The 12,991-nt window shown below is 45.3% G+C and overlaps 1 protein-coding gene across 1 annotated transcript in view; it reads right to left on the bottom strand.

The window, feature by feature from the left end:
* Myrfl (myelin regulatory factor like) overlaps positions 1-12,991 on the bottom strand; it is a 102,200-nt gene that overhangs the window by 4,262 nt on the left and 84,947 nt on the right. Inside the window, exons 14-15 of the mRNA XM_055626201.1 lie at positions 958-1,022; positions 57-240 (exon numbers count right to left, since the gene is read on the bottom strand). Coding sequence (XP_055482176.1) covers positions 57-240; positions 958-1,022 — 249 coding nt within the window. The remainder of the gene's footprint in view (positions 1-56; positions 241-957; positions 1,023-12,991) is intronic.

The following is a 12,991-nucleotide window of genomic DNA, read 5'->3' on the forward strand; positions in this document are numbered from 1 at the left end:
CTCCAGAAGCTATCACGTGCTGTACAACGTTATATGCGACTTCTACTCAGGCTCACCCCGGTACCAGTTAATAATCCTCTCTGTCCTTTCCCGTCTCGCCCAGGCTTCTGTCGCCACTGTTCAAGTTTTTGCATCTTTGAGATCAGCTCCGTAGCATCCACGTTTAAGTGAGAACGAGTATGCAGTGTTTGTCTTTCTACCACTGGTTTAGTTGGCTCAATCACCCTCAGTTCCGTTTTGCTGCATACAACAGCATTTCACTCTTTCATGATTAAGTAGTATTCCATTGTGTGTATGCAATTTTTTTTCTTTGTCCATTTGTTGGTGGACCCTGAGATTGATTCCATGTGAATCATGCAGCAGTAAAAATATGGATGCCGATTTTTACTCATCTATTGCTCGCGGTTCCTTTAGATGCACACCGGGTAGTGGGACCTGCTTCGATATATTGTGTAATGGCTGCACTTGTTAATTTCCATTACCAGTGTGTGTTCTCCACCCACCAATGTGTGTTCTTTTTTGTTCCTTTGGGAGTAACCATTCCAGCTAGAGGAGTGTAACATTTATTGTGGTTTTGACTTGCATTCCCTCATAATTGGTGATGTTGAGTAGATTTTCATGTAAGTGGCCATTTGTGTTCTGTTCTTTCGAAAACTGCCTATTCATCTCATTTTCACATTAATAATTGAAGGGCTTTATTTCTTCCCACCTTTCAATTCTAAGTTTCCCCCCCTTTTTTTCTTCTTGATAGTTTCTGTTCCTTTCCTCAAACTTTCTATTTTGTAGTTGTTTTTTAGTGTATACATAATTGCTCGCTAAAGCATTTTCCTTTGTGGCCGATTTAAAATTCTATCAGCTAATTCCAGTCCATCTCATCTCTTGTTGACATTTGCTAACAGCCTTTTCTAACTCTGTTTCTATCTTTCTGGTTCTTGGTGTCAGTGGCGTGCAGGGTACCTGTTGTAAGCCTCGCTTCCTCCTGAATCCTCCACGCAGGCCATCATCAGGTTTAGTTTGCACTTCTTAAATGTGGACATACAGTACATCACACTTTTATAAGTTCTCTCCTAGCCCAATTTCATTTTCTACACGAAGTGCCCCTCCGAGAAGCCCCACATACCTTAGCCAATGCCCTTGTCCACTTCAAAATCAGGAAAGCTGGGAGAACTGGAGTTTGTTCATTTGCTGTCCTTGTTCGTTTGCTGTCCTCAACGTTTGCCTTGTCTTCTCTCAAGATCCATAGACATATACTCTTTTCCTTTTCTGCCCCTGAGGGCTTCCCTGACACAGTTTACCCTCCCCCCCCCAGCTAGATTTTTCAGCTGTCAGAATACAGACACCTAGCTGCTTTCTGAGGGATGAAGGGTGTGTGAAGGGAATGTGTGTGTGTGTGTGTGTGTGTGTGTGTGTGTGTGTGTGTGGCTTTGAGCAGCTTGGAATTGGGGGGCTGCAGTTCATTCTCTCTCACCTTTTCCATAGTCCTAGTTGCTTCCCTTTAGGGAGCACCTGGTTTTCAGGGAGGGAGGAGGGGAAGGGGGTTGGGGGAGGAGGCGCTCACCCTCATTTTAGCAAGAGCAGCTTTCAGGAATGACTTCTAAGCACTGAGCAGCCTCCTGCCCTGAGTGTTGTGAAATGAGTAACCGGCAACACAAGCAATAACATCAAAGCAGAGAAGAGCCAAGGGCTTCGGGGAAGAGGGAGAAGCAATCAGTGCTCCAGTGTGGGATGGGCTGAGGGTGAGCAAGCCCGAAGGCCCCTGAGAAACTCCACAGGCCCACCAAAATATCCGAGAGAATATTAAAAAGCTAAACGCATCCATTCTAACTAACAGGTGAGAACACAGCTGGACCAGGTGGGAGGTGAAAGCCACCTAGGAATGCCGGAGGTGGGGAGAGAAAAATCATGAGACAACTTACTCTGGAAAGAAGAGATGTTGAGCATGGTGTGGTGAGAAGAGCAAACATTCCAGGGCCCAATCTCACTGCTTCCTTCTCCCCTTTAGAGGTGGAAACAAAGTTACCCAGAGATGCTGTTTGTATGAAACATAAAAATGGGACCGAACAAGAATTATAACTATTTTAATTCTTTTCAAATTGAGATAAAAAATAATATGTTCATCATCAGAAAAGAAATAACATAATTGTGTTCTCGGTTTTCCTTTTTTTTTTTTAAACGTAAGGCCCCATGATGCAGTTTTCTTTTTGTATCTCCGTGATGCTCCTTCCTGTCTTTCAGACTGACCAGTGTAGGCCTCAGACTGAACATATGCCCTCCACGAGGAAGGGAGGCTTTTTCTGTGGGAAGATGGGGCCACAGAGGACCTCCTCCCATCTAATTGGCCTTGAAGGTTGTGTGTTGCTCAAGGTGAGCCTGTTCCTGTTACTCATGTGGGAACCTGCTTTAACTGTACTTCCATCTTGAGGCAGATGAGTTGCCTGCGGGTGGCCTAGCTCATGAGTTAATACAACTCCTTCATGGAACCTGGCCCACCACCTCAAACCTGTTTTCAGGCTGGCTCTGTGACAGAAACTGGAGAGGTAGGAGGAACAGAAAGGAATTGCCAGGAAATGAGCAGCTAGATGCCCACCAAGCCAAGGGAGATGACCTTGGCTTTATGCACCTGCGCTGTAGAGATGGATGTCCCGGGACACAGGATGCCTGCAACCTGGTCCAGCGGCTGCATGTGTCTCTGACCCAGTGGTGCCTTCTGTTTTTTGTTTTACTTTCTCTTTGCTTGTGGACTCTTCTCCCACAGGTTGTCTCAAAAGCTGGCCTCTCTGCCTGGCCCAGGCCACCTCCTGACGGCCCTGTGTGTTCTCCCGTCTTGTTTCTGCTAGTGAGTTTATTTGACCAAGAATCTCTGAGAAGAGTCCATTTGTATATCCACCAAACCCTAAATTTCCTTGATGGCACTCTCCCTTCTGCACCTCGAAGGACTCTTTAGACCAGGCTGTCTTTGTCTTTCAGCTCAGCAACTCCAGCTTCCAGAAGGTGTGATGAACCTGTTTGCTCCTAGGAGCCATAACTATGCTGTTCCTCTCCCAATATTTGCATCTTAACAAGCCTTACAAGTTTTTGTCAGGTGAAATAATCTCTAGGTACATGATTCCATGTATCCTTAGAAAGACACACACACACACACACACACACACACACACGCCAGGTCTGATTGCATAGATTTGTAATCTTAGCTACTTTGAAGGCTAGGCAGTATTGAAAAGTGTCAGGCCTGCCTGTGTTACAGAGTGAGTTTCCAGTCAGCCTTGGAGACTTAGCAACAACACTGCTTCAAAGTACATACAGATAAAATTCAGATTAAATGGATAAAATTCAGATAAAATGGAGAAAAAAACTGGGAATATTGATCACTGGTAGAGAGCTTGCCTAACACACATGAGCCCCCTGGATTCCATTTCCAGAGGGAGAGGAAGAGAAAGAGAGAAACACAAAGAGAGGGAGAAGGAGAGAGAGAGGGAGAGAGTTAGAATTAGAATTTGATTAAACGGGTCACTTTCTGAATCTATGAAATACAGAGATTACAAAAGGCTTTGCGGGTTTGAAGTTCAAGAGTGCACATGACTGGCCCAGGGCTATAGAGAAATAGGCACATATAGTGCCACTTGTCTAGTGGGAAGACCACCAAAAACTACTGTAGCAGACCCCCATGAGCCAAACAAATCCATTCCCTTAGTGCACTCTCTCCAAAAACTGCCCTCCATGTAATAGCTGACTCAGGTCTCCGGTCCCTGGGCCCTTCCCCCACCCAGTCTTCTCACACCGTCTTTGTCTCCAAGCAATTGGGAGATGCCAAATGTTTGCGAAAGATCCACACCCAGGCTGGAACAGATGCTTTCTTAAGTGAGTCTGACTCAAAGGTGTGCATAGTGCAGAGAAATAAACTAAGGACAAATGTTCACCTCTGCCCAGTGACTGAGCTCAAGACCAGTGAAACCAGGAAAAATCTTCCCGATGTCCTACTGAAGGTGTGCCTTTGAGTTTGGATTCAGAAAAGCCTCATCGTTGCAAATACATGACAGTAGGAAGTCATCAAAATACTGCAAAAAAAACTGAGCTTTTATTCCTATTGTCACATCAGAAAAGTCATATGCCAAAATATCTGAATATGTGTGTGTATGTATGTGTGGTGTGGTGTGGTGTGGGAGTGGGGTGTGTGTGTGTGTGTGTGTGTGTGTGTGTGTGTGTACAGGGGTGGGGTTTATCAGAGGGACACTCAGCATTCGTATCTGCACTGCAGAGTTCTTTATTGTAAGATAACTCCATAAAATTGAGGTCTCAGTTCAGGAGCACCCCTGCCATTTTATTAAGTTTCTGTCAATAAACTTTGGTGCCTGTAAGAGGTCCTGAGGTGCTGTTGAAGTCACTGTCCCTAAAACAGCAGCAAAAGAGAACAGACGCTACTGTCACCTCTCACTGCCACCCGGAGCCTATTTAAAGAAGCTGATTTCTGAGAGCTTAGTTCACAGTCACCATTGGCTCGAGACACATTTCTCTACAGAGTGGTTGGCTGGTTATGGATATAACGCCACCAGATTAGCAAGATTTGAGCCTTCAGGGTGGAACAGTGACTGAGGCCGTGACAATAAAGCCACAGGAGCAGGCTGCTAGAGGGAAAAGGTGTTTGCTCTAAGTGTGGGCAGAAGCATCTGCCTCCTTTGATGCAGCCTGTGAGGCGTTCTGGAGGTTCAGTCCCATTGAGATAGGGAAAGGAGCCACAGCGTCTTCTCTAACGATGCTCCGCCCACCGCAGGTGCACCGCCCTCTACAGATACACTTGAGTAAGGCTCCGGGCTACACGGGTTGGGCTCTTCCATTCTCCTACGAGTTCTGAGTTAAGTAATACCTCTAAGATCATTTTTTTTTTTTTTCATTTAAAGCAATTGCGGTCCTTTCCCTAGTCTCTCTGCAAAGCCAAGCCATCATTAAAAAATAACTCAGTAGGTTATATGGTCAGGCATTGACTTCGGTAGGAGACAAAAGGAAATGTGGAATCACGGGCATGTATCTGTAAATGCAGGGGATACCGCCCAATTCATGACATCAGCTGCCTCTGTGGGAGCCTGGGCGGGGAAGGAGGTGCATGTGGGCTCTTGTCATTTACCCCATATTTTTACTTGAATTTTTTTTTTTTTATAAGGAAGATGGTTTCTGGTGCTGCTTATGCTCAAAATAACAAAATAAAACACAGGAAGAGAAAAATGGCCCTAAGTGTAATACGTAGAGAATGTGCAGCGCTTATTGTTGGCTCGAGTACATTCGGCCATGTTGTGAACACCACCTTCGGACCTAGCACAGCGGTTCTCCACCCTCCTGGTGCTGAGACTCTTTAACACAGTTCCTCACACTGTGGTGACCCCAACCATAAAATTATTTTTGTTGCTACTTCATAACAGTAATGTTGCTGCTATTGTGTATTGTCATGTATGTCTGTGGGTTGTTTTTTTTTTTTGTTTGTTTGTTTGTTTGTTTTGATGGTTTTTAGGCAACCTTATGAAGAATCCTTTAGAATCCCAAGGGTCGTGACCCACAGGTTGAGAAACATTTGTTTTAGGTCAGGTAAATGGGAAGGACCTCCATGTTCTCAGTGACCAGAGAAACAGACACACAAACAGATGAGTGACACATAGGGCTGTAAGTGGAAAGACATTTTATGGAGAGCCCTAGAAGGGTCCTCTCAACACACCCTGGGAAGAAAAGGACACAGCCATGTTTTCTCTGAGGAAAAGTTCACATACGGGTAACTCTGAGTCTGGAAGAATAGTTAGGAGAAGGCAAAAAGAAATCGGGTATGTGTGTACTTCCTGAGCTATCATTTCCTTCTAGCTCATCCCCACCAAAGCTGCTTTCACCCAGCCTATGAGCAAGACAATCTTTTACAGACCATAGAAGAGGGAACTATGAAAATCTGAAAGCACAATGAGAACAGCTAGTCCAAGCCTAAACAACCCCAGGGAGGCAAAGCAGGGCCTACAACTCTGCAGCTGTTCTCATAGGGAGGCATGCGGAAGCCAAGAGGCTGCCTCAGGATGCCACTAGACCCCCACCTACTTTCCTGGGCAGTGTGTGGGCGCTCGCAAAGAAATAAAAAAAATTTTTTTTAATTTTTTTGTATTGTGTCCTAAACTGTAAAAGCTGTTTACCCAAAATAGCAAACAAAGGAGCCCTCCAAAGAAACACATTTATTCCAGAAGGAACAGAAGACTTTTAATCTGGGGTATGTGTCTAATGACAGATGGGGGAGGCATGTCCGGAGAGATTGAGGCGACTGCGGACAGAGGCTTGAGGAAGGTTACATAAGTTGTTTTGAAACAAGTACCCTTGGCTAGAAGGATCAATAACAAGCCCAGAGTTGAATAGGCGGTTGCTGGGCAGATACCCCTGTGGAAAATTCTTTGTGCAAAGTGGCAAGCAGCCTTTTTGCAACACCGTGGCTTTCACAGATTCCTTATAGCAGTTTTAAATCTTATGCATGTGTGCCCTGGACTTGATGTTTTATGCTCCTCCATTTTGCTAAGGTTGGAAGTAACTCCATTTTGATCCTGACGCCTTTCGCAAGGTTACAAAGAGTCCCAGCTGGACTGAGTTGCGATTGGATTTGTGAATCAGCCAAGGCTTGCCATCCATATCCTATGTCCTAACCCTGTCCCTCCCCATCCGCTCTCTCATTATTGGCTACTCTACTCCCTTTCTGAATATCCCCACTCAGTATCTTCGAGTGGACAGCCTACAAGCCTTTCAAATGGTCCTTCCCAGCCTCTAACTGAGTATTCATACCTTTTCTTTGTCCCAGACCTATCCTTTGACACTAGCAAGCTGACTTTTTCCCTGTTTGGCCAAGTGTCAGAGCCAATCTGATAACTTTAAGCTGATAACATGATGATTCAGGATGACTTACTCCCTTCACGTCAGAGATTCCTATTTCAGCCAAGTCTCCATTCAGGGTGAATGATCTCCTGCCCCAAAGAGAAACAGGTCTGTTACTATTGTCAGGCCTGTCTAGTTAAGCATCTGTGATTGTCCTCCCACCCCAAGGTCCAAAAGACAGCATTCAGCACAGGACCTGCAGAAGAGGAGCTCGAGGGAAGTCCCTTCTCCAACACACGTTTACTGAATTCCAACTCTGAGCAAGACACTGCTAATTCTGGGGTACTTGGGCCTTTTCTTCTGTGTGGGGGTTGTGGGTGGGGCAGCCAAGTGTGAGACAAAAAGGCTCTGTTGTTTTTGAAGAACCTAAGTTCAAATGGGAAAAAAATAGGTAGCTTAGGCATAAATAAACTCACTAATCCAGGCATACAAGTGCTGGCGCTTTCTATCTTGAAGCAATAGCTCAGGCCCCGGCAGTTCATGGAGCAGTTCCAGGTTCCTGGTGCTAGAACTGGAATAGAATAAAACTCGTTTGTCTATTTCTTTTTTCTTTTTTTTTTTTGCCTCCTTTAGTTTTCTATTTTATTATGAAACATTTGAATATTACAAGTAACAATACAACAAATATCCTTACTTCACACCAGCAGAATCCAGTGACGGTTAAGCTTCTCAGCATATTTATTTCATTTCTGTTTTTAATAAGGAAATAAAGATGACAGATGGGAGTCATGGGACCTTTGAACCTTTCAAACCTCTTTCTTATTTTATTTCCACACTATTTCCTCATCTCATTTCCAAAGGTCACCACTGTTTAAAGTTGCCTGTCTTCTTCCTGTTTATATTTTTGATTCTTTTGTTGCATCTGTGTGCTCCGGTACAATATATATATATTATATTTATTAGGTGTGTAATTGATAGTGTGCTTTTAGGATTTATACAAATGCATTGACATTGTGCGTTCTTTCCCCAAAGTGTTTTTTTCAGTCAACATTTAGCTGCTTTATGGTTTCTGTTTGTTTGATAAATGTCAGTTTGCTTTAAGATTAAGATATAAATAAATCTTTTGAAGCTCCACCTCCGTGTGCACATGTGTCTGTTTTACAGTGGTCTTAGAATATCGCTGTTATGTTCTCTTGCCGTATTTCATTGTCAGGTGAGGAACCGCGATGGGCATCTGATTGTTGTCAAGGTCTGTCAATGCCTGGGAACTGTCCTCACCAAATATGCTGGGATCCTCTTTGATTCCCGGTGTCTAACCTAATATCTGGCTCGTGGAAGTAAATTCATAAATAGATAGTACATTAACAAAACGTGTAAGTGTATCCTTCTGTGGAGCTCTGTGACCACATATTTAAGTCTAGAGCGGAGGAATTAGAGTATTCTATATCTCTTCCCCTGGGGAAAAAAAAAGTTTTAAAACTGAAAGGAAAAAAAAAAGGTTTGCTTTCATAGCCCTAACCTAAGTTTTGTGACGCCCTTGCACCATTGCTGGTCCTCGGAAGGGAGCATTGAAGGCTCCTTGCCACAGCCACAGTGTTCTGTGCTTCGCCACACATTTAAGATGAAGGCGGCACCCCTGGGCCTTCGCTCCTCAGCCTTCCTGCCTTGCTTGCAGCCTGCTCACCTCCTGAATGGGACACACAGTCGCCCCTGTGGGTCTCAGCAACAGACTGGGCTGGGCCAGGCACTCTCCAGCCACTGTACCAAAGGCCTCCCGGGATCCAAACAGGGCTCCAGGCCCTGTGCCACCAAGGCCCTGGCCAGAGGCCCAGAAACAGCTGTCTGGGCCACCCTTTGGCCAGACCCCTGACACCGATGGCCTGCTGATCTGACCGGCAGTCCTTTTCAGAGAGCACAGCCATCTCTAAGCCTCTCCACTGGGCCCTTGGGTTCCCAAAGCCCAGCCAAGCAGCTCAAGGGACAAGCTCCTGCCTTCACCCTCTCAGTGGCTGGCCTCACTTGAGGAACTCCACCTCCTCCTTCCTGCCCTACCTTCTTTGCAAGGGCTCTGTGGCTGCTGTCCCCAGAGTTGCTGCCAGTTATTGCTCACTGGGGTATAGGACAAAGCAGAAAGCAGTAAAGCCTAAGGAGTCCCAGGGGAACCTCACCCGGGGCACAGAGGCTCGTTCAGATTACCAGCACTGCAGTGTCCCGTCCATTGGTCTGTCTGGATGTGTCTGAGAACTAATTTCATGTCTAGACACTTAGGTCCTAATCTGTGACTGCCAATAACTACTTGAAAAAATGGGCTGTGTAAGTACGTCACAGGCCTCTGGATAGTTTGTTAGTAACCTTGAGTAATATAGCTTCTTACACTGGTTCCCTTAGCAATGGAAGACTTTCAGAGATTGGACCTCTCTGTGGCACCAGGCATGGTAGGTCATATCTTGGCCTTCTAACCCAACCACTTGAAAGATAGGGGGAGAAAAAAAATCAGAAGTTCCAGGCTAGCCTGAGGTGCATGAGACCCTATCTCAAAAAGCAAAAATATATACATATAAAACATTTTTATTTTAATAAATAAAATAGAGTCAGGCATGGTGGGCCTTGGTCTTATAATCCCAGTACTTGGGAGGTAGAGGCAGGAGGTTCCAGGATAACCTGGTACTGTGAGACCCTATATCAAAAATAAAATGAAATTTAAAAACCCACAAACTTTGTCCAATAAATAGAATGGAGTCAGGTGTAGTGGCTCACATCCCAGAATTGGGTATATTAAAAAAGGAGGATATTTGTGTGTGTGTGTGAGTTTGAGGCTAGCCTAACCTGCATACTGGGTTCCAGGCCAGCCTTAGCTAGAGTGTGAGACTCTTAAAACTTAAGCAAACTGGTCACTGGAAAATACTTTCATTAGAATTCCAGTATTTGCTTAGTCAGAAAAAAAAAAAGCTCACAAAGGGACAGAGAGACAGAAGGAAAAAAAAAATTTCACTTAACGAAGTAGGATATTTCTAAGAATATAATCTGAATTGGCAGATAATATCCCAGTTTCTCACCTTTCCACCCATCTCTCCCCTCTAATGCTGTCGTGTGGAGTCTTCTTCCACAGTCAGTCAGTCCCTGGGCAGGTGTAGCGTCAGCACTACACAGACAGATCATAGTGAAGGCCTAGCCCATAGGTCAATCTGAGGAACACTGGATTCTGTGTTGGATGATACTGCATTGTATCCACCACCAGGAATCTGAACCGGGACTTGGATCTACTCTTTGGCAGACTAATGTGGAGAGGAATCTAAAGAAGAGAAAAGAAGGAGACGTGAAATGTGAGAAGAACCAAGGTGGTTCAAAAGCCATAAATGTACCGGAAACAGAAGGGAAAGAAGAACAAGCATCGGATGACAGGGAGAAATGAGTGCTCACATCATCGGACACGCTGACCGAGGGAGAAAGAAATACCACAGAAATGAAAGGCCGGTTTCCCAGGGAACGCAGTTGTTGGTTTTGTTTGCTGATGGTTCTCCCAGAGCAAGTACGTGACCTAGTACAGAGCAGGGAAGCAAGCAGTGGCTGTTGACCGAATAAATGAAAATGGAAGAGAAGGGACCACATACATGACCACGGAGTGGGGAGGAGTCTGTGTTGTCACCAAGTGCTTAGAGTTTGGGCTCAGAAACCTGGGTTCAGATCTTAGTTTTGTGTCTGGATTTTTTACAGGGTCATGGGACCTTGGAAGATATAGTCACTATTTTTTGGCATGTTTTCTATCTAGGTTTTCTTCATAGATGAAAACAGGATATGGTGACAGGCATTTTGCTGCTTTTCTCTCATCTTCCAGTCACCCTTCAATATGATTCTTTGTCATGAGACCTCCTGGCTGCCACTCTGTAGGGCATGTTTCTCCTTTCTGACTGGCCACCTGGACCTGCCCACAAGGCAGAAAGACAGTGGCGGAAGCTACTACTCCTCCTCATTAGCACCCAGTTTCTCAGAGCATCATTTCCTTTAAAAATCATCTTCAGGGAAGCAGCAAGAGATATGGAGGTCTCAGCAGCAACCTCAGAACCCAAGTAGCAATTTCCCTAACACTCTAAGAGCCAGATTTTCTACTTCTCTTTTCCCCCTAGATCAGTGGTTCTCAACCTGTGGGTTGTGACCCCTTAGAGCAGGGGGCTGGGGGAGGTCAAATTACCTTTTTACAGGAGGTCGCCTAAGACCATCAGAAAACATAGATATTTACACTACGATTCATAACAGTAGCGAGATTAGAGTTATGACATAGCAATGGAAATCATTTTACGGTTGGGGGTCACTACAAGATGAGGAACTGTATTAAAGGGTCACAGCATTAGGATCGCTGAAAACCACGGCCCTAGACAGGATCCAACAGGAGCCTTGGCTTCAGCTCCAGAGCCTTCTTCTTTACGTTCCTAAAGCTTGTGGTTGTTGTCTGGCTTGCACACTTGCTGGACTTCTTCTTTTCTCTTTCTCTTTCTGGACAAGTTCTCATTCTGTAGTTCAGGCTGGCAGGGAACCTCAGTCCTCCTGCCTCAGCCTCCTGAGTGCTGTGGTGTTAGGTGTGGGCCACCCTGCCTACCCATTTCAGAGTTTTAATAATCCTTTCATTTTTCCCTCATTTCCCTAGCCTACAGGTGGTAGTTGTAAGCCTCTTTGATGCTTAGAGCCTCCTTTATTCCTTCGGTTGCTGTGCCTGGTGGAGTTTTCTGTTGGGTCCTCTGGGTAGAGGGAACCTGAGTTGAGAAGATGCCTTCATCAGATTAACTTGCAGGCAAGTCTGTGAGGCATTTTCCTGATGGATGATTGTAGTGTGGGTATGCCCCGCTCATTTTGGGTGGTGCCACCCCTGGGCAGGTGGTCCTGGGTGGTATAAGAAAGCAGGTTGAGGAACCCATGAGGAGCAAGCCCATAAGCAGTACTCCTTCATGGCCTCTACTTCCGTGCCTGGCTCCAGGTTCCTGCCCTGCTTCAGTTCCTGCCTTGGGTTCCCCGAATGACAGACTGTAGAGTGGAATATGAGATAGCCCCTTTCCTCCTCAGGTTGCTTTTGGTTGTGGTGTTTCTCACAGTGATGGAAGGCAGTAAGACATTTACTCGTTATTAGTTTATTCCTAGTCAACTCTTCTTCTCTACCTCTTTGATAATGCATGCAGTTCCTCTTTGGACTTCTCCCAAACAGCATGATGACACCTACTCTACAGGGTGGTGAGATGAGATGGAGAAAACACTTAGGATAAGGACCAACCTCGGTGAGAACTCAGTAGATGATGACGTGCAGCACAGGGAACACAAACATGCAGATAGTAAAACTAGATTGGACATAGCTGGGCTTTTAGAAAGGGACACCTCAACTGTGTGACCTCTAGAGACTAGGTATACTTGGGCTTTCTGGCTGCAGGCACGGATCAAGTATTAACGTCAGATATCCTAGTATTAAATCTGAGGTGCCATTGCTTGTCACACACAGCAATTTTGTACGTTACTACAGAAATTCAAACAAAGCTGTGAATTAAATTATTGAATGTGATCAAATTTGATGATCATGCTGATATTAGAGATTTTAATACGTGAACAAGTGTTGGGAACAAGCAAAAGAAACTTGAACTGGCTGCTTTGATTTTGTTTTCAGACTCCATTTAATCATAGGGGGGAAGCTAAGTTCAAGGTCCCCGGCTCTAGGGGAACTGAGGGCATCCCAATAGTTGAACAACTTCTGTTGTGAGGAGGCACCTACTCCGATCCCGACTGGTGGAAACTCCCTTGCTCAACGCCTTGTGTCAAAATATGACCGGCCAATGCTACAGCCCACCGCACTCCCCCTTGCTTTGTGGTTTCATCCTTTAAATACACTGCACATAAAACTTCCCTTCAAGGTTGCAATTCGGCTCCCGAGTCTGTTCTGCAGCCCTGATCCATCAGTAGCCGCTTGATGACTACAAATTTTTGTCATCTGCATTGACCTGTTTTTTGAGTTATGCTGGATTTAAGCGGACCCCATAACAAAGAATGTTAGGGTTAGTAGCTGTGAGGTAACCCTTGGACAGCGAGCTGTGTCTCAAGTTGTCTTAGTCCCTGCGTCCCAGGGTCAACATGAATAGCGTGCGCATACACACACACACACACACACACACACACACACACACACACACACACA

The sequence above is a fragment of the Psammomys obesus genome, unplaced genomic scaffold (assembly GCF_907164565.1).
Source record: "Psammomys obesus unplaced genomic scaffold, mPsaObe1.curated_primary_1811, whole genome shotgun sequence".
In the NCBI taxonomy this organism is placed as follows: Eukaryota; Metazoa; Chordata; class Mammalia; order Rodentia; family Muridae; genus Psammomys; species Psammomys obesus.